Source organism: Drosophila obscura, unplaced genomic scaffold, assembly GCF_018151105.1.
Source record: "Drosophila obscura isolate BZ-5 IFL unplaced genomic scaffold, ASM1815110v1 contig_84, whole genome shotgun sequence".
NCBI classification, from domain to species: domain Eukaryota; kingdom Metazoa; phylum Arthropoda; class Insecta; order Diptera; family Drosophilidae; genus Drosophila; species Drosophila obscura.
Window position 1 is genome coordinate 816,206 of NW_024542877.1, and position 18,744 is coordinate 834,949.

The 18,744-nt window shown below is 44.4% G+C and overlaps 1 protein-coding gene across 1 annotated transcript in view; it reads left to right on the forward strand.

Annotated features, from left to right (window-relative positions):
- LOC111068985 (neurobeachin) overlaps positions 1–18,744 on the forward strand; it is a 179,867-nt gene that overhangs the window by 117,176 nt on the left and 43,947 nt on the right. The window contains exon 2 of the mRNA XM_041595842.1: positions 12,213–12,317. Coding sequence (XP_041451776.1) covers positions 12,213–12,317 — 105 coding nt within the window. The remainder of the gene's footprint in view (positions 1–12,212; positions 12,318–18,744) is intronic.

An 18,744-nucleotide genomic window follows, 5' to 3' on the forward strand; every position in this document is an offset into this window, starting at 1 on the left:
ATACCAGCCATACCATGCCACATAAAATCCCCCATGTCTCTCTACCCCCTCTGCCTCTACGTGAGTGGCATGCAGAACGTGGACACGTGTGTGCTTGCTGCTCCTGCTGCTGCTGCTCCTGCTGCTCCTGCTGTTGTTGGTGTTGGCATGTATATGTGGTTGCCAAGACAAAATGCGGCTAATGTCCTTTTCTTTTTTCCGCCCCTCCTCACCATCCATGCCGTATCTCCTGTCGCTCGTTTTTCTCTCACTTTTCGCTCGCTTTTATTTTCTATTTATTTATATTTTATTTTTATATTTTTTTTGGTACGGTTTAGATTTACAATAGCAGCGTATTATATGTGCTTTGTGTGGATACGAGTATTATGGCAGCGTGCATGTAGGTACGAATGAGTGTGCCCACCTATAGCTGCCATCCACTCGTAAGACAGTGGCGAGCGATTGCTATATGTCTGTCCAACAGAAGGATCCCTGCACATTGCACAGTGAAATTAAAGACTTTGGATGTCTTATCTGGAATAAGAACTGGAGATGTGCTGCCTTAGAACTTTAGTGTGTGGCTATGCGAGGATCTTTTTAACAAAGAAAATGGTTCAGTTGGGTAACTTTCAATGAATGCTGCCAGTTGATGCTCAGCTCAGAGAGATAACAAAATTAACTGCCCAATAATTAGTAAATTAATTCAAGAACATTTGCAAATAGTCTAGCGTCTGGGGGGTTTGTGAATCCAAAGGCTCTGCTCATTCTGCCGCTGCTCTGCTTTTGTACCCTGTAAGTGGTTGCAGCAAAGATAGAGGGCTGGAGGCTACAGCCTCTATAAAGAAACTTATTTTGGAGCTGTCGACAAGAACGTGGTGCTGCCATCCAGTGCATACCAATTGCCTATTACAACTGCTCGCAGGACTAATTGGCAGACATTCCTGCTGCTCCTTTGCCATTGCAGTGGCAAGGTTTTTGGTTTCGGGGCTTGTCGGCAATTAGCAAAAGTTTCGCTTACAATTTGTGTGAGTTTATGTGTGTGTGTTTTCCTTACATTTTGCAGAAAATTGCGATTGAAAATTTTGTGGTAGTGGGGCCGAAAATGGGGATTAGCTTTCGAGGAATGCTTCTTTGTTTGACTTTGGCAGGGCATCCATTGGTATTATTTATTTTTTTGTTCTTTTCTTACTCTCTGCCCAGGAATTGCTCGCTTGCCTAAAAATGGAACTTCATCACAATAAGAAATGGGAATGGGGAAATGGCAAATGTGTGGCAAGAAAGAACAACTAAAGTAAATTATGGCACATACTTTTTGACATTTATGTTGTGTACCAAAGAGTGACAGCAGCAGCAGAGAGAGAGAGAGTGAGAATGGGAGATGGAGCAAGAGAGTGAGGAATTGAGCGAGTTGGGCAAAACTTATGCCAATTCATTAATTAGTCTGCCACTTGCCATGGCTCCGCAAAAATGGCAGCGACAGCTTGACAAACTCCTTCAGCCTTCAGCTGTCCCTCTTCTCTTGCCTCTTGCCACACATTTTATGCCACATGGTTTTGCTCTCCCTGTCTGCCACAAAGTGTGTAACTTGATATGAACTTCTACTTAATAAAAGACTCTTCATGTATGTTTGTTGCCCTGCCCCAGCGCACTGGATATGACTGACTCCTTCCTTGTTGCTGTTTTGTTGTGGCTCCATCTCCTCTGCTCTGCTCTCCCTCTCCTCTCGTCTGCCTTTCCTTCGCATACTTCTACTTCTACTGCTTCTATTATTTGCTTATATATTTCTGTTGTTGCTTGCTTCTTTTTCTTTTGGCATATTCTATATTCAATACGCGTGACCAGCATCCAGCGTCTTTTGGCCCACAGGACACTGTTTGCTGTTGCTGTTGTTGTTGCTTGTGCCTCGTCGCCTCGTTTCCGGTTTATTTGATTAGTATGTGGATGTGTGTGTGTGTGTGTGTGTGCACGGGCGATAAAGTTCCAGCAGCTGCAAATATGGCAAACAATTTCACAAAGTGGCCAAAAATGCCAAAAGTTTTTCCTACCGCCACACCACCGCCCCACCGCCCGACCAACGTCTGACCAAATCGTCTTATTAGCTAAACTCTGCCTTTTTGTGCAGTCACCCACAGTCCCACCCTCACCCCCTCTCTCGCTGACTCTCCTTCTTTCTTTCCCACATTTGGCTGGCACCTAATTAGTTGGACTTGTCCGTGTCGGAATCCTGGTTAAGGCAAAAAAAAAAAAAAAAAATGAATTGAAGCCAAATTCCCATTTGAAGCCATTCAATTAGTGTGGAATTTCTAGTGAAATTCAACGAGAGAATTCTCCAGAGAACCTTTTTTCTTTCGCTTTAATGGGCGACGGAGAACGCTTTTTTGATGGGAAACTGATAATATTCCTCTGAGAAGATTGCTCCCACACACACACACACACACCGACTTTCCATTGACTTCAGGGAAGCCTTTCTGTATGCCAAAGTGACCTTATCGCAGCAACACCATCTCCGTCTTCATCCATGGGGCATGCCTCAAAGGAAGGGTGTAGGTATAGGTGTAGTGTAGCTCGCAATCCGCTCTTATCTGTTGCAACATATCGCAGTCGTGTCCTCCTCAAGGATGCCTCCATGTCTTTTATTTTTTTTCTTTATTTTTTTTGCGTCTTCCTTTAGGATATTTTCTTCCTTTGGCTTTTCATTAAAAAGTCTACGCCTATCAGACCGTGTAGATCTTTTAACTACGAATAGTCCCAGTCGCTCTCTCTCGAAGGGTTGGGGTGGGCTGGTGTGGCTACCTTTTGTTACCTTTTGTCTAGAGCGCGGAGAGACAGAGAGCAAAAATTGTCGAGTTGTGCAGAAAATTTTATTGCTGAAAGGTGCTAAAATGAAAAGTGCTGATGCCAAATGCTGATGATGCCACGATGTGAAAGATAAAGAGATGCTGCAAAGGAGTGTAAAGTGTTGCAAAAAAAAAAAAAGAAGAAACAGAAGAAATGGGGAAGGACTAAGGGTCTAAGGATCTAAGGTGATGGCGGAAGCCAAAGCCAAACAGTTGGCAGGCCCTGCAAACTGCCACCAGCCCCTTCTAGGGCTCTTTCTTAGCACCATTTTCTTTAATTATTTAAATTAAAAATTGCCACAACTTTGTGTGTTTGTGTGTGTGTGTGTGGTTGTGACATGAAGTGTTGACTGGAGCCGCCACTTGGCACAGTTTTGAATCTCTCCCCACCCCCCAGACAGCCCAGCCAACCCAGCCACCCCCAGCCACCTTCACCACAGCGAAACGGGCGCCTTTAATTAAGCAAAGTGGCAGTGGCAGGACCGACCCACTGCCACACCGACACATCGCCTCATCCGCCACCCCTCGCTCTGTGGGTTTTTGGCTTCCCTTCGGGAAAGCTTCGTTTCCTTCTGGCTTTCTTTTCTTTTTGCTAATTTTGTCTAATTTTTGCGCAAAAAAAAAAAGAGAAGAAGAATACTCGTAGGAGGGCGGAACAAACTGTAGAATGTTGACTGTTTGCAGGAAGAAGAAGGTGTTGTCAGGCCGTTGGCTTTTCCACAAATAGGAAATACAGAGGAAGGGGAAGATAGTGAGAGAGAGAGAGGGAGAGAGAGGGAGAGCGAGAGAGAGTTGGTGCATCCGGGAAAATATTTCTTCCATTTCTTTTGTCTTTACCTGTGCCAAAACGAAGTGGCAGCCACCGCCCACTGCATGGCTCCGCCACTCTGCAGCAGCAAGAAGGAAGTTGCAAAGTGCTCGCCACACTTTGGCAGAGTGGTGCGCAACGATACTATTCCGCTTTGCTCTTTGTCCGTGTTTGTTTGTGCAACAAAACGTGGCAACATTTTTCGAGAGTGTAGCAAAGAAACACACACAAAAAAAAAAAAAAAAAAAAACAAAAAACGAATGGGAGCAGAAGAAAAACGCAGTGAAAAATGAATGAGATGAGTGGGATGACGACCGACCCGGTGGATGGTAGCAAGTGCAGCTGCCTTTGCAGAATGCCAAAGATACAGCATTGCCAGAAGCACAGCCAAAAAAACAGCAAAAGAAACATTGCCAAAGTCAAGTTAGAGCATGGACATGGACTTTAGCTATCGAGAGGCTCTCTGGCTCATCAAATGTCCTGTGAAACTGTTGTGGACAAACGGAACGGAAGCACTTCAACGCATTGCCAGAGGACAGTATATAGTTGAAGGCATTGGCCACACCTGAACACAGAACAGAAGAAGCATTGCCAGAGGCACATACCACACACACATACAAAAGTGCACACTGCTGGCAGCATTGCCAGCATCAAACAATGGATGCCTGCAGAGAGCAGAGAGCAGGAGCAGGAGCAGGACCATACCCTTAAGCCGTTCATCAATAATCCTTCAACATGGCCGAATGCCAGATTAATATCCCGTCATCTAATTTGTTGCAATCCAATCACAGCCATTGCTCTTCTGTGGACAATATCCTGATGAATTGCGGTCGCAATTGGTGTGGCAACAATACCTCAGGGCAGACAAATGCATCCACTGCCGAAGGGCCAAAAGCCACTGGCTGTGGCTGAAGCCTTTTTCCCTGATTTTCCCTGATTTTTTCCCTGATTTTTTCCCTGATTTTCCATTACTTTTATTATTTCTTAATTTTTCATTTTGTTGTTTCTTCTTTGCCTTTGCTTGCGAGTAATGTGTGTATGTCTCTCTCGCACTCTCTGGCACTCTTTGGCACTCTCTTTGGCTGTGTTGCCTTTTTGTGGAGATTGAAAAGCGCAGTCAAGCAGCCGCCCTTATTCACCCGTAGCGCCCCCTTGCACATTTCCCAAATTGAACTCTGCGGCTAGCGGCGGCCATGGAATGGGTAATGGGGCATGGGGGTGGTGGTGAAAATGAACAGGTCTTACCGGCAAGAGCATGGTTTTTTTGTTGTTGTTGTATTCCTGACACCCATTATTATCCCAGACAGCAATCAAGACAAGTGCAGGAGCTGCTCTCCAGCTAAATTCCATTCTCGCAACGTGGAGGGAATGCGCCCGACACTCTTTTCAACCCACAAAAAGGTGGTTGGGTTTATTTTTTTTATTTTCTTTGCTTTTTTTTATATTTATTTTTTTTTTCAAATCATATTTTACGCTCAATTATTGACGTTTAAAGTCGAGGATGTCGCAGACAATGACAAACTAATGGTTGCCCTGGGAGGTGGAAGACCTTGTCTGCTGGCTGGTGGCTGGGGGCTGCTAGGCTGCTAGGCGGAAGAGCAGTCAAGTCAATGTCAAAGGACGAACGAAGACTGTCATTTGGCACTTAATAACTCTCAGCGCTGTTCCCTTCCGTTGCTCTTCCTGCTTCCCTTTTTTTTTTTGCCTTGGCTCAAATGACAATTTGTAAGGCTTTCAATGAGAAAAGGCGGCCTATAAAATACCAAGTATCTACGGGCACGTGATGATGATGATGGTGATGATGATGATGATGATGCCTCCTCCCAGAGGCATTACAGAAATGGCAACGGTTGCCAGGGCATGGGCCATGGGGGAAGATGCTCTGGAAGGTGATTTTGCCCTATGCCTGTGCTCTGCCTCGTAATCAATCACTCAATCAATCAGCAAATAATATGCAATGCAATTTCTCGCCCCGCAAAATGTTTGCCAGTCACAAAACTTCCGCCAACGCGTCGTCGTTTGGGGTGTGGGAAATCTGTGTGAAGTCGTTTATTGTGGGGGGGTTGTTGATTGGGTGTCCAATCAAGTAAGAGGAAATAATTGTAAGCCTCGCAACTCAAATAAATCCAAGCCAAAGCAGCCAAAATGTAGGCCAATGTGGATGGGGATATTCAGATGATTCGGAAGCACTTTTCTGAATTTATTTTTGCCCATCATTCCAGCCGAAACGACCAAGTAGCGCTGCTGCATGACGCGCCCTACGTTTAGCACAATAATTACTTGAAATTTTGTGATTGAAACAAGACGAAAATTCAGAGAAAAATCAACATGACAGTGTTGTACAGTAGGAGTCTGGCAACTGCATAAACTAAGCTAGAAATTTATAAAAAATATAGAAAATAAAGAACGAAAAGAAGGGGCAAGCTTAAGCCGCTGATTGTCTGTAAAATGTAATAATATTTGTGTACATATCTGTATAATTAATATAATATAATATAATAATATAGTATATGTTAATTGTATTAGCAAGTTTTATATAATTTCTATCGAACTGCCATCAATAATCAAAACCCTCTGGAAGAGTTTAATTAAAAAAAAAACAAACTATAAATCATTGGCAAAAGTATTTCTGATTTGTTTAATTTTCGAATGTGACTTTCCATTTGGTTTCTAATTTCTAATTTAAGTTGGATTTTCCAATTTCCTTTTTCTCTTCTTCTTATTTTTTTTTTATTTTTGTATTTTTTTGTCTGTTTTTCTGTGAGATAAATTTTGCAATGACTGAGCAGCTTTTGTGTGGCACCGAAACTTTCGATGATTAACTTTTTCGATTAACTCGAAAACTCACACAGATGCATACACACACACACACACACACATACAGTTATACATGCAGTGAAAAGTGTGCATTGGAAAAATAGAAAAAACAAACACCAGAAGCAGGGGAAAGGCAAGAACAGGAAGGGTAGGAAAGGGACGGGACGAAAGCCAAAAACTGAAAACTTTTTCCTGGCGATAAACAATTTTCAGGCATTTTCCATATACAGCCCCATCCTTCTCTCACTCTCTCTCTCTCTCTCTTTCTGTGTCTGTGTGTGTATGTGTGTGTATGTGTGTGGATTTTTATGGCATAAATTTATTTTAATGTCTATGCTTAACAATTTTCCCGTGGCGGCCCAGCCCAGCCCCCTTTTGCACCGCTTCGACTATGTACTCAATCAGCCTCTGCCTAGCCAAAAGTTTCATAGCCTGCCCGCTCCCAACCCCTAGCAGCTCCACGCCACGCAAAGCAGCTCTCACGCTCATTTCTTTGCCTTGTGCCGGCGTAGAACTTTTGCATATTGATAAGGATAGCCGAGCAAAGCTTCAGAGCTCTGAGATAAAATAGATTAAAGACAGGAGAGCAACAAAAAATGTCGAATTTCGTGTGGGTGGGAGTGGGAGTGGGAGAGGGAGAGGGAGGTATGCTGGAAACCTGAATACAGGAGTGGATGGGTGGTGGGGGGGGGGGACTGTGGAGAAGGGGAATCTATACATGGTCGCTCGTTCTTTGTTTATTGTTTTTTCTCTGTTTGTTGTTGCCTTGCCATCGCCTTTCCTTTTTGTGCCCAAAAGCATCTCTGATTGATGTCTGTCAGTAATGTGTGTGTGGGGCAGGGAATCCTTTCATCAATCTGAGGCAACAAAACAAGACACGACACAGAAAGAGAGAGACAGAGAGAGAGTGGGGAGGGGCAGGCAGAAGAGCAATAATTATAGGCGAATATTTAAGCCAAGGGCAATTGTTCGTGATGATAAATGATGATGGGGGTGTAGGAGGAGTAGTTTCCCCTCCTTATCTCTATTTCTCACTCTGTGAGAACCAAGTGCTAGCCCTGGCCCCCAGCCTAATGAGGCCATCAGGCAATAGCCCAAGCCGCAATGCCAATGCCAGCTTTAAAATATTCAAATAGAACAATCAAAAGTAATCTCCCAAGTTCCTTTTGGCTTCCTTTGCGCCAAAGGAAGCCCCCAAAGAGGTGCCAAAAAAAAAAAACACACACAACAGAAACAAAAGTAAAACAATAAAAACTTGAGCAAGAAAATTTCCCCAACGAGCAATTCTTTTTTGTTTTTTTTCTTCTTCTTTTGGCCAAGAAAAAGTAAAACAGAAATTGAGTAAAACAAACACACGAACACACACATACTTATGAGGACGCCAAGAAACGAAACCCAAAACCAAAACCGAAACTAAAAAGTAACCAAAAAAAAACACGAAGAAAAATGCAGAACAGAACAGAAACTGTGGCAACAATTTTTACGTATGATAAGAAGGAGCAGAAGGCCATGGCATGGGTAGGGGCAGGGGTTGGGCAGGGTCTCGTGGATGAGGCAACGGCAGCCTCTGTGTACTTTTCAAAACTGTTTTAAAAGCTTAACCACGAGAAAACTGCGAATATTCCCTAATGACAGAGGCGGCAAGGCAGGCAACGGCAGCTCCATAGCTCCATAGCTCCAAAGCTCCATGCCATCGTTGCATGGTGTCGGGAAGAGTGGGAGAGCTGAAAGCCAGAAAATTCGGCACAAAGTCGAGGGCGGCGGGAATCACGGGTAAATGTGCCTGGGCTGTGGGAAGGGTTTTTTTTTTTTTTTTTGGCTTTCCCCTTAAGAATATTCCCTTCGTTTTTGTTATGGAAAGGGGAGCTGGGCTCTCTCCCTCCCTCTCTCTTGAGTGATGATAAAGGCCTCGTTTGGGGGTCTGGGGTCTGGGCGGAACGGGCATTAGTCTGTGGCAAGAATACCCTTTCACCATTCACTCAATTGCTGTGAATCCTCGCACCAGAGATAGGCATAGGCCGGTAATCAGAGTTCTTTGGGGACACGCAAATGGCAGTTGGTAAGAGGAAACAAATGTCGAAATGTGCAGAGAATGCAGGTTATATCTGGATAAGATCAGGAAAGAGGATACAACTCATCAGTTAATGCTGGAGTCACAGGATTTTGAGTATTGCATTTCAACTGAATTTAATTATAGTTAAAAAATGCAAAATATGCTTTAAAAATATATCAAAGATATAGAAAAATAATTAAACGAATGAATGAAAAGAAAACAATTAGAAGACAACGACCAAAGGGACGTGTGAAAAGTCGAAAACAAAAGAAGAATTACATTTTTCTCTCTATCTGTTCTAACACTCCCCAGCACTATCCCATTTCTCCACCCACTCATTCGTGCCATCCGCTTTGCACTCACCCACCCCCCCGTGCCTCTCGGGGGACCCATAAAACGCTGCCACTTGAGGAACTTTTAGTGCGTCTCAATGCGCATTTTAAATAAAATAGAAATTCAATTTACTTTAAATAAGCGCTAAGGAGTGGCAGCCAGGCAGCCACGAAGGCAGGCAGGTGCTGTGGTGTGGTGTGGTGGGGTGCGGTGCGGATAACAAGGTGACAAGGCGACACGTCAATGCCAGACTTTTTCACAGCACAAATGAAACGTAGAAACTCTGAGGCAGCAGCAGCAGCAAAAAAAAAAAAAAATAAAAGCGAGAAAAAAGCGAAGCGGCAGCCAAAGAAATATAAAAGAAAAACTTTTTCAAAATGAACTTAAAATTGACTAAATGTTCTAGAAAAAAAAAAGGTGCGAAGCAGCATCAGCAGCAGAAGCAGCTCCCAGGGGGAAATGTAGGAGGATTTTCAGCGGATCAGAACAAGCGACGAATATAATTAAGCGGCGTTTAAAATGCTTGTACTAAGGCCCCTTCCTCCTTCGCATGGCATGGCATGGTGGGGAATGCCTGCCCTAATTGGGGGGCAGTGAGAGAACCAACGTCACGGCAAAACTTTCCCCAAAGTTTAATTTAAATATGAATGAACATTTTCCCCTTATAGTACATTGCCTTTCGTTGAATTCTGATTATTATTATCCGGCCTTTGGGGTATGCATAATCGGAATTCGTTAGTTCTCCCGCTAGCCCCTGGATATTATAATATGATTTTTGAATTGGTTCGCAGCAGAGTTCCATAACTCTGATAAGCAGCTGCTTTTCCCTAATTCCGACTGAAATAATTACACGATGCCCTGAATTTGTAATGGTTCCTCGGCAGATAAAAGGTTTTTGAAGTTGCTAGATACCGAACAACAACAGCTTATCGTATGGCAGTTATTTTGATCTTTTCAAATCGGAAAACAGCCAGAAATTTAAATGGGCATTTTGAAATGTTTGAAAATTGATTTAAAACTCCGTTGAATCATTTCAGTGGAGTTTTCACTAAAATCAATGCTGCCAGATATTTTTTAAGCTTATTTTGAGGGCTGAAAAGGCTGCCCTGAAATGTGGCAGCCCATCGTGCTGCTGTTTCTGCTGCTGGTGCACAAGGAGTCCTCCCACGTTAAGGGGCATTATAAATTGCTACCTAATCCGAGAGGCTTAGACATCCTTTGCTTGTTTTCATTGCCATCGGATGATGCAGGGGGTGAGAAGTTTTCGTCGGCTTTGATTTTGCGCACCCCCTGCCCTGCCCAGCACAACAGCAGAGATTGTTGGCCATATTGTTGCCAGTTTGGCAGCTTTTCCAGCTGCCAATGATTTTTGTTGCCAGGTGATAAGGCAAATCGTATTGCCGTTGGCCGTGGCCGTAAGCCACAGAAAGGGATCAGGCGGCGACCAGGCGACCAGAGGGTGCAGATGTAGCAGGAGCAGGTTGAAACCCGTGCCACATAATTATAAGCAAGCTCAAGTGCACTCAAACAACACAAAGTAGTGGAACACTGACAAACAGAGAGAGAGAGAGAGAGAAAGAGAGAGCGAGAGAGAGCGACGCCTCCATTGAAATCCAGGCGCCAAGCTGGCGGACGCCGTGGCCCCATGACAAAAGGGAAAACTTACGCAAAAACAAAAAAAGAAAAAGAAAAGCGAGAAAAACAAACAAAAATAGACATAAATACAGTTGGAGATTTTTCTATGAGCCAAAAAAAGAGAGACACTTGTAACACTTGTGTGTGAGAGGGGGATGGACAGTTTCCGCCGCTCTTCCTCTCTCCCTTTATCGCCCATTTCGCTCTAATCAATTTATTGAATTTATTTTGCTGATTTTATTAAAGCGCGCAAAAAGCATTCGCCAGAAAAGTAGAAACGAAAAAATAAAACCATTTTTCGACAGGCAAAATATCTATTGACAGCCAATCGTGGGGGCGTGGCCATGAAAATGTCCTTTAGGATGGGGCTGGGTCGGCAGGGGGGGGTATGGTGTGGTGGCAAGTAGATTTCGTTGGCGCCTGGTATAATTAAGTTAGAACCTTTTTTTTTTATTTATTTATTTTTTGCCGCCATCTCAGTCGCCTTCGTTGCCGCCGCCGCCGCTTTGTGACGTGACTCAGGCTCAACCACCCATGCCACCAGCCACAAGCCACCAGGCAGCCATCCCACTCGCTGCTGCTCTTGACTGTCGATTGTTATTGTTGCCGTTTGCTGAAAGGGCGCTCTGATTGCTCTCTGCCACAAGGATGTGTCTAGGACACGCTCAAGCAGTTAACACACTCCGTCTGTACTTAGGCTAAGCCCACGAAAAACTAAACAGAATGAGTACCAGAGAGTGAAAGAGAGAGAGAGAGAGAGAGTGTGGGAGTGGGATTGGAATTGGAGCAGGCTGAAAAGAGATGGTGGGGCTTTAGCCAAAACCAGCCTTGATGCAAGCAAATGGTTTGCTAAATGATAATCCCTTCTCCCATCCACACTCCACCATCCACCATTTCTAGCATCCCTGGGGGCTGTAACCAAAGACTTTGGTGTCAAAATGTTGCCTCAGAGAGGGAAATGAAAGTGGTGGCGAAAATGCTTTCCATAAATAGAGCCATGAAAGTATGATGATTATCCATCAAGTAGATTTTACGTTGAGAACAGAAGAAAAACCAATCAACTTTGTATTGAAATATATATATTTTTGTTTTCATGTGTATTGTCACTTGGAACGTTTGGAATGAAACGTTTTACTTTGTCTATAGCTTTTGTGTTTTTTTTTATTAAACTAAAGAACAAGAGAAAAACAAATGAACTGAAAGTTAATATTATTAAAATTCTGGTATGGGCACATGGGCTTCGTTGGCCCTGGGAACAAAGGGAATGAAACGTTGTACAGATGGCAACATATTCCTATCGGTTCAGTGTTCAACCATTCTTACGTTCCATAACCGAAAGCCCTCTCCAAACCCAACCCTCGACCCGCCCAAAATTTGGTTGAGTGGAAAATGTAATTCATACACGGCGAGTGGAGTGGGCGAGGACTCACCCACCCCACTGTTGCCTGGAACACACATTATTTTCAATTGAAAACTTTAGCAATTACAAATCTGCTGCTGCTGCTGTACATTCAACTTTTTGTTTGTTATACTATTCAGCCGAGAGGGGCGGAGATGGAGATACAAATAAAAAAATATGAAAACATGATTATATTAAAATTGTTTAAATTGATATTTTGCTGTGGCACTAATTGTTGAAAACGCTTGCATCAACACTTTACCAGCATATCTACAAACATAAACACTTTTTTCTCATGTATGTGCTTTTTTTAAAATTCTTTTCTCTGGTTTTTTTTGTTTTTTGTTTCAGTTGGTCGGCGGTGAATTCGATATGGAATTGAATTTTGTGATACAGGATGCGCAGAATATCAAACATATGCTGGAGCTCTTGGATCATTGTCCGCCCAATTTGCAGGTGAGTGTCCCCTTTCCCCCCTTTTGTGCCATTTTCCAGTTTGAGTTCCGGATGAAATTTTATTTTATTTAAAAAATACTTTTATCACTTTTCCCCTGTGTGTGTGTGCGAGTGTGTGTGTGTGTGATGTGTCTGTGCGTGTTCGTTTATTTTCGGGTGACTTTTTTAATAGAATTTAATTCAATTCGCGCTGCGGCATCAAAGAAAATTAACAGCCGGCAGCAGAAGGAGCCAGCAGAAGGCAGCCGAGCTGTGGGAGGGGTGGGGGGGAGGTGTTGCTGCCAAAATTGCGCGTAATGAAAACGCAACATCAACATGAAATGGCTTTCAACTGCTGCTGCTGCTGCTCCTCCTACTCCTGCTGCTGCTGCTCCTCCTCCTTCTCCTGCTGCTGCTGCTCCGACAGCGTGTGCTTTTGCCTGGTTGCTGGCTTTTGATACCCTTACGTTGCTGTTGCTGCAATTGGAGCAACGCTGGATCCTGCTACAGGGTGTCCAAAGATGTTGTGGGGAGTATCTATACCTGACGTAGTCGAGTTGTCCTCGTTTTGATGCCGTTGTGCCATCAAATTATTAGCATGAATGCTGGCAAAAAGGATCCGCTAACTTTTCAACTATATACATACGTCTCTCTGTGTCGTGTGTGTGTCTGTGTGTTTGTGTGTGTTGACAGGAAGTGTTCTCCTTCTGTGTTCAGTCGCTCTGCTGCCAGGCAGTGAGTCGCTGAGTGGAGTGTCATCCCAGGAGCAGACATCGGATGTTGAGTGGAGTAACCGTGTCACAACGACAACAAATCGCAACAAAGTTGTTGCTTAATGAGTTTTCATTTCATTAGTTCTTTGACCCCAAAAAATACGCAACCCAACCCCCCAGCACGCGCAACTCGGTTGGTTTTTTTCCATGGAAAACTACTCAAAAAGTTATGCTAGAATAAATGCCAGTGCAAGACAAAAGGCTGTGCTGCTGCTCTCCAGGAAACTGAGAAAAAAAAAAGAAGAACACAAACTAACATGAAAGTTGCTAGCCAGAGTTTTCCCCCCACCCTATATGTTTTTCCAAGGAAAAGTAGGATGTTTACCCTTTTTTTTATACCATTACCGAAATGCAGAGAGCCTTTTTGCAGAGCAGAAGCCATCACTTGAAGCCATTTTGCGCGCCCATTATTTCTGCTACAAAAATGTTACAGAAATTTCTGTTTGTAAATCAAGCAAAAAAAAAAAGGTTTGAGAATTTCATACATATTTAAATTCTGCGAATAATATCAATTCAATTGTTGCGCACTTTCCATTTGATTCGTTTGAATTTTCCACGCATTTTCCGCGGCCTCAAAACTCTTGATGGGGTGGTGTCCGGGATGGTTCAGCAGTTGCTTGAAATCTGATTGCGTGGGTGGTTGGCATCAGCTAAAGTGTGTGTGGCTGTGACGCCATTCGCTCGCTTTCTACTGCCTGTTGTTGCCACACACCTGCTTGAGCCTGCCGCCTTTGCTTATTTCCACCCTTCTTCGTTCACTCCTTTTCTCCTTTACTCTGCCTTATGCCTAACTACTCTTTAATGATATGCAAGTGCGTGTGCTGCTGCTGCTGCTGCCGCTGCTGTGGGATGCGTGATTGTGCGCCTCAATTGCTTGTTTTATGCTCTCTAGAGGGTATTCAGATTCCCTTTATTCCAGGCGGAAGCAGAAAGCTAAAGAATAATATATAAAACATAATAATTCAATTTCTTGTGCGAATATCTGCTTCAGCCTAAAAGTTCTTAGCAGATCAAACCAATTAAAATTAATATCGTACTTTTGTAGCTTCTATGTTCCATCTTAGAGGGTATTTCTCTAGCCTGAACTTTTCCCTTCCCTTTTATCGAAATATCTGTGCGTGTTTGCGGTTGAATGCTGACAAAATTTATTTGGCTTTTTAAATTAATGAAAATTGTCAGTGACAAATTTTTCCCCTGCCAACCATCTCTCTGCCACGCAGTCCCTGTCCCCGTTCCTGTCTTTTCGTGAGCATGTGTCGTCCCCTGGATGGTATGGCTGTTGGCATATGTAAAACAAGCATCAAATATGCATCATTTGTGGGTAGGCGGAGGCGGAAGCAAGACTGAAGGCTGTTGTACTGTTGTGCTGCTATGGCTGCTGCTTTCAAAGATCTCTTTAGTTCATTTGGCATGCGTGGCAGGTGCGAAGCCGCCCCCCGCTCCCCGTTCCCTGTCACGAATTTACAACAATTTTATGGCCAGAAAGGAGAACACCAATACCAACCCCAACCCAACCCCAGCCCCCCCTCCGCACGCATTGAGTAAACATTTTGCATAGAAACGGAGGAGTAACGAGAGCCGCAGAGGGTAGACTTAAATGATTTATGTGTAACTACAGCGCTGGTTGCCTATTGCACAGTGGCAACGTTTTATGGCTGCCCCCATTTTACAGCCCCTGCCCAGCGCCGCACTCTCTCTCTCTCTCTCACTCTCCACTGACAATCCTTAGTAGGAGTAGCTAGCAGTGGTAGCCGTCACTCAATTGATTCGGCACGTAACCGGCAGCACTTGGGTGGTGGGTGGGGGCAAGTGCAAATAACTGTTTTAGCCGCTGGTCCATGTCCCGCAGGTGGTCCCGCACTCCTTTCATGGCCATAACATTTTATACTTGACAATAAATCGCAACGCTCTTTGGTCCGTTGGCTCATGCCACCAGTGGCCCTTGCACTTGCCACTGCCACCTTCGTTGCGGGGGCTGGTGGATGGAGGGGATGGTAAATCAAAGCTTCTTTTGAAAATTAAGGCCGTAATGCGGCCTACCATGCCCATGCCCATGCCCATGCCAGGACCCCTCATTCCGAGACGCCTGCCCCTCACCCGTTAACCGCATATTTGTCGTGGCTCGTCGCCCTGTGGCCCCCATGCCCCAATGCCCCAATGCTTCATGCTTCGTGTATGCTCAATAAAATTTTACAGCCTTTGCCGCCAGCTCAGCAATTTGCGTAACTCTTGCCACAGTCGTGTCCCCGCAGCAGGCAGGAGGCGCAGGCTGATGAACAAGGGGTTAAGGGGGGCGAGGGAATCAACACCTTTCACCTTTCGTCGAATTGGTTTCACGTTTTTTTTTCTTCTGTTTTTTTTTGTTTGCCTTGCCTTGCCTTTCCTTTTCTTTTCCTTTTTGTAGCTTTTTGTTTGTCCTTTCCGGAGGACCCGTACGCCTTTCGTTTCTTTGCTTTCTTTTGGGGGGGGGGGGGATGGGGGCGAAGCATCGCACCTGGCGGCAGCTGCTGTAAATAACATTGTTAGGGCTGCAAACATTTGCAGAACAGAAAAACCCCATCGATGACCAGGATCTGGCTGGCAGTGGGAGGTACAGGCACAGGCACAGGGACAGGGACTGGGACTGGCCCTCGGACTGCCACTGTGACGGGGACTGTACACACTGTTGGGCAAATATCTGTCGAATGGGGAAATGCGGGGAAACCCTATTAGACAGAGTTGTAGGGGAATTTTCTCAATGCGTTGAAAATAAAACGCTTTTAAGCCAGGAAGAAGTCATTGCAAAAACATTTGCAATTTCTCTGGCAAGTATCTGGAAAAGTTGTGTATCTTATCTCCATTCGAACAGAGTCCTGTCCCTGTTCCGTGTTCCTGTTCGTGTTCTGCCATCTCCTTTAGATGGTGGCAAAGCTGCACGGCGGATTAACTTGTGATTATGTTGCCCCAGTGACAGACAGTAGCAACTCTAATGCCAGTTGGCAGCCAGCAGCCAGCTACCAGCTACCAGCTCCTGCTTAGTGGCAAAAAAAACTTTCCAGCGGCTTAGCTGCTTCCCTTTTTCAAAGTCTAGACTCTAGACCATCCGCGTAATTATCTGGAGTGCCGAGTAGACAAGTGTGTCGTGTTGTGCTGTGCTGTGTCGGTGTGTCTGTTGGTAAATCATCAACTTCGTACCGAAACCAATGCCAAAGTCGAGCAAAGATATGCAGATATCCTTTCAGCCTCCAAGCGACTCGTCGTGGGTAGGGGGTGGCATGCAGAAGCAAAACAACATGCCATAAAATAGAAAGCAGCCAAAGGCTATAGCTATGGCTATACATAAAATTTATTCATGAATCGAATTTGTATTCCTCGCATATATTTTATAAGTTTTTTTCCCCTTCCCCCCCATTTCTATTCTCTGCGGCTGTGCGGCTCCTTCGTTATCCAGCTATACTCGATGTGTCCTTCTATACTGTATAATTTTTAGTGTGACCATAAAATGAGAAAAACAACAAATATGTGTACTTATATTGGCTATTGATTGTCGTTGCATTTCGTTTGCCATCTATGAGTGTTGCTTTGGTCACACTGTTTAGTATTTAAAAAACTGCTATTTTATTTGGTATTTTCTTAACTTTTTTTAGTTTGGTATTCTCATTAAATTGATTGAAAACACACACAACTTAAACCAGGCAAATGTTTCATGAAATAAAAGAAAGTTCTTGCCGAAATATCTTTCCTTGGGTTTTATCTGAATTTCTGCTCTATTAGCCCCCTAGCAGCAGCATCTGTTCTAGCTATTCTGATCATTCTGGTCACACTGTCACAGCTTCTATTCTCCATTCTCCACCAGCCCCCATGTCCAATGGACATGTCCGACAAAGAGGAAAATTAAAATGCAAGCCGCCAGAATGCTGAATGGCAACTGCATGGAGCCCCAGGAAAGTCAAGGCTTTGTCGCTGGACCAGCCAGCGGGGAAAAAGCCACTGCTGCAGCAGCAGAAGGAATCGAACTTGGCATTAAATATGAATTGTGATTGGCCCCAGTCAATGGGCAACCCGACCGTTCGATGGAAAAGCGAATTGAAATGCACACAAGAATAACAAAAGTTTTTTACGTTGGGGGACACATCGACATGAGCATGGTGGAAGGGTTCTATGGGTGGGGAAGGGGGTTTGGTTCGAAAGGAAGGAAGGAAGGACACACTTTGAAATGGGTTCAACATTAGCCAGGAGACCATGGACCTGCCATTTGTATTGGCAACGTTGCCTTTTGTGTGTGTGGTGTTTTTTGGCCTTTTGATGCCGCCTTTTATTACATTTGTGTTCCCCTCTCTCTCTCTCTCTCTCTCTCTCTCTCTGTCTCCCTCTTTTCTCTACTCTTCTCTTCGCTTCTATATATTTGTGTGTGTGTTGCCTTTTTGAATTCTTTTCTTGGTGGAAAGTTTTTTTCTTGGTATTGGCAGCACTCGTCACGTAGGGGACAACGACAACGGCGACAGTCAAACACATTGAAATGACCCGAACCTGACCCACGATAGCTGACTAAACCCCCACCCACCCCATTCTTGGTCTATGGATCCTGCCTTTTCGCACACGAGGCCACCCATTGAGTTTAAAGTATTGTCTGCCATGTGCAAAAGGTCATTTAATTTCGTTTTGATTTGTTTTTTTGGCTGCGCGACTGCCACACTGCCACTGCCACATTGTGTGTTGCCCCGTCATTAAAGTGTAAATGTATTTTTAAGTAGACGCCTCCGAAAAGCGGAAAGCCTAAGCTTCCAGCCACCCAGGCACCAAGGCATTGACGCTCCAAAGGGACAAAATAGAATTACCCCGAAAAAAGGCGGCAAAGCGGCGAGGCGGCGAGGCGAGCCTGAAAAGCCAAAAAGCCGCACAAGTTTCAATATAATTTTGTTGTGTGTGTTTCTTCTGCGAAATTCTCTCTTTCCCTCGGAGTTAATAGCATTTTAAGTACAGCACATGACGACCCAGTGGGGTGGGGTTGGCTCTGCCGCGTGAAATGTTCCATGCCAAAAGCAAAGCAGACAATCGTAGAAAAGGCAATCCAAGATCTTTTTAAATAGCCAAATCAAATCGCAAATCGAACTTGAAAGTTAATTTCAATTGAAATTAAAAGGACATTATTATATTGAAAGAGAAGGGCAGGGGAATGACTGGCTGCAGAGACGAATGGATAGTGGAAAATGGGAGATACTTTGACCTTGAATTTGGGGAAGATTTTCTTAATGAAAAATCCCTGCTCAAATGCCAATTAAATTGCATTTGCCTGGGAAATCTGCGATCTCAAGCACCGACCTACCGACCGACCGCATAACGATGGAAATTTGTTCTCTATAAATCTGTGTGTTTTATTTTTATTTTCTTACATTTTTGGTGCCTGTTTTCATTGCTGCTTTTCTTCCATCTGTTTTTATTCGTGTCATGAAAAATGTATAAACTTTTGAACTGCTTTAAGGACGACATGCCAGGCCTCACGCACCACAGCATATGGGCGTGGCTGATCGGTGGTTGGGCAGGGGAGGGGCGGTGCGGCAGGATTCGGTGGTTGCTTTGTGCAAAAACTGTTTTGAATCCCCTCGTACGTTTTTCGAGCTGCTTTGCATTTTTCGTGGCTTGCGGGGGGGGGGCTTAGAGGAGGCTCCAACGTCACTGCCACTGCCATGGCTCCA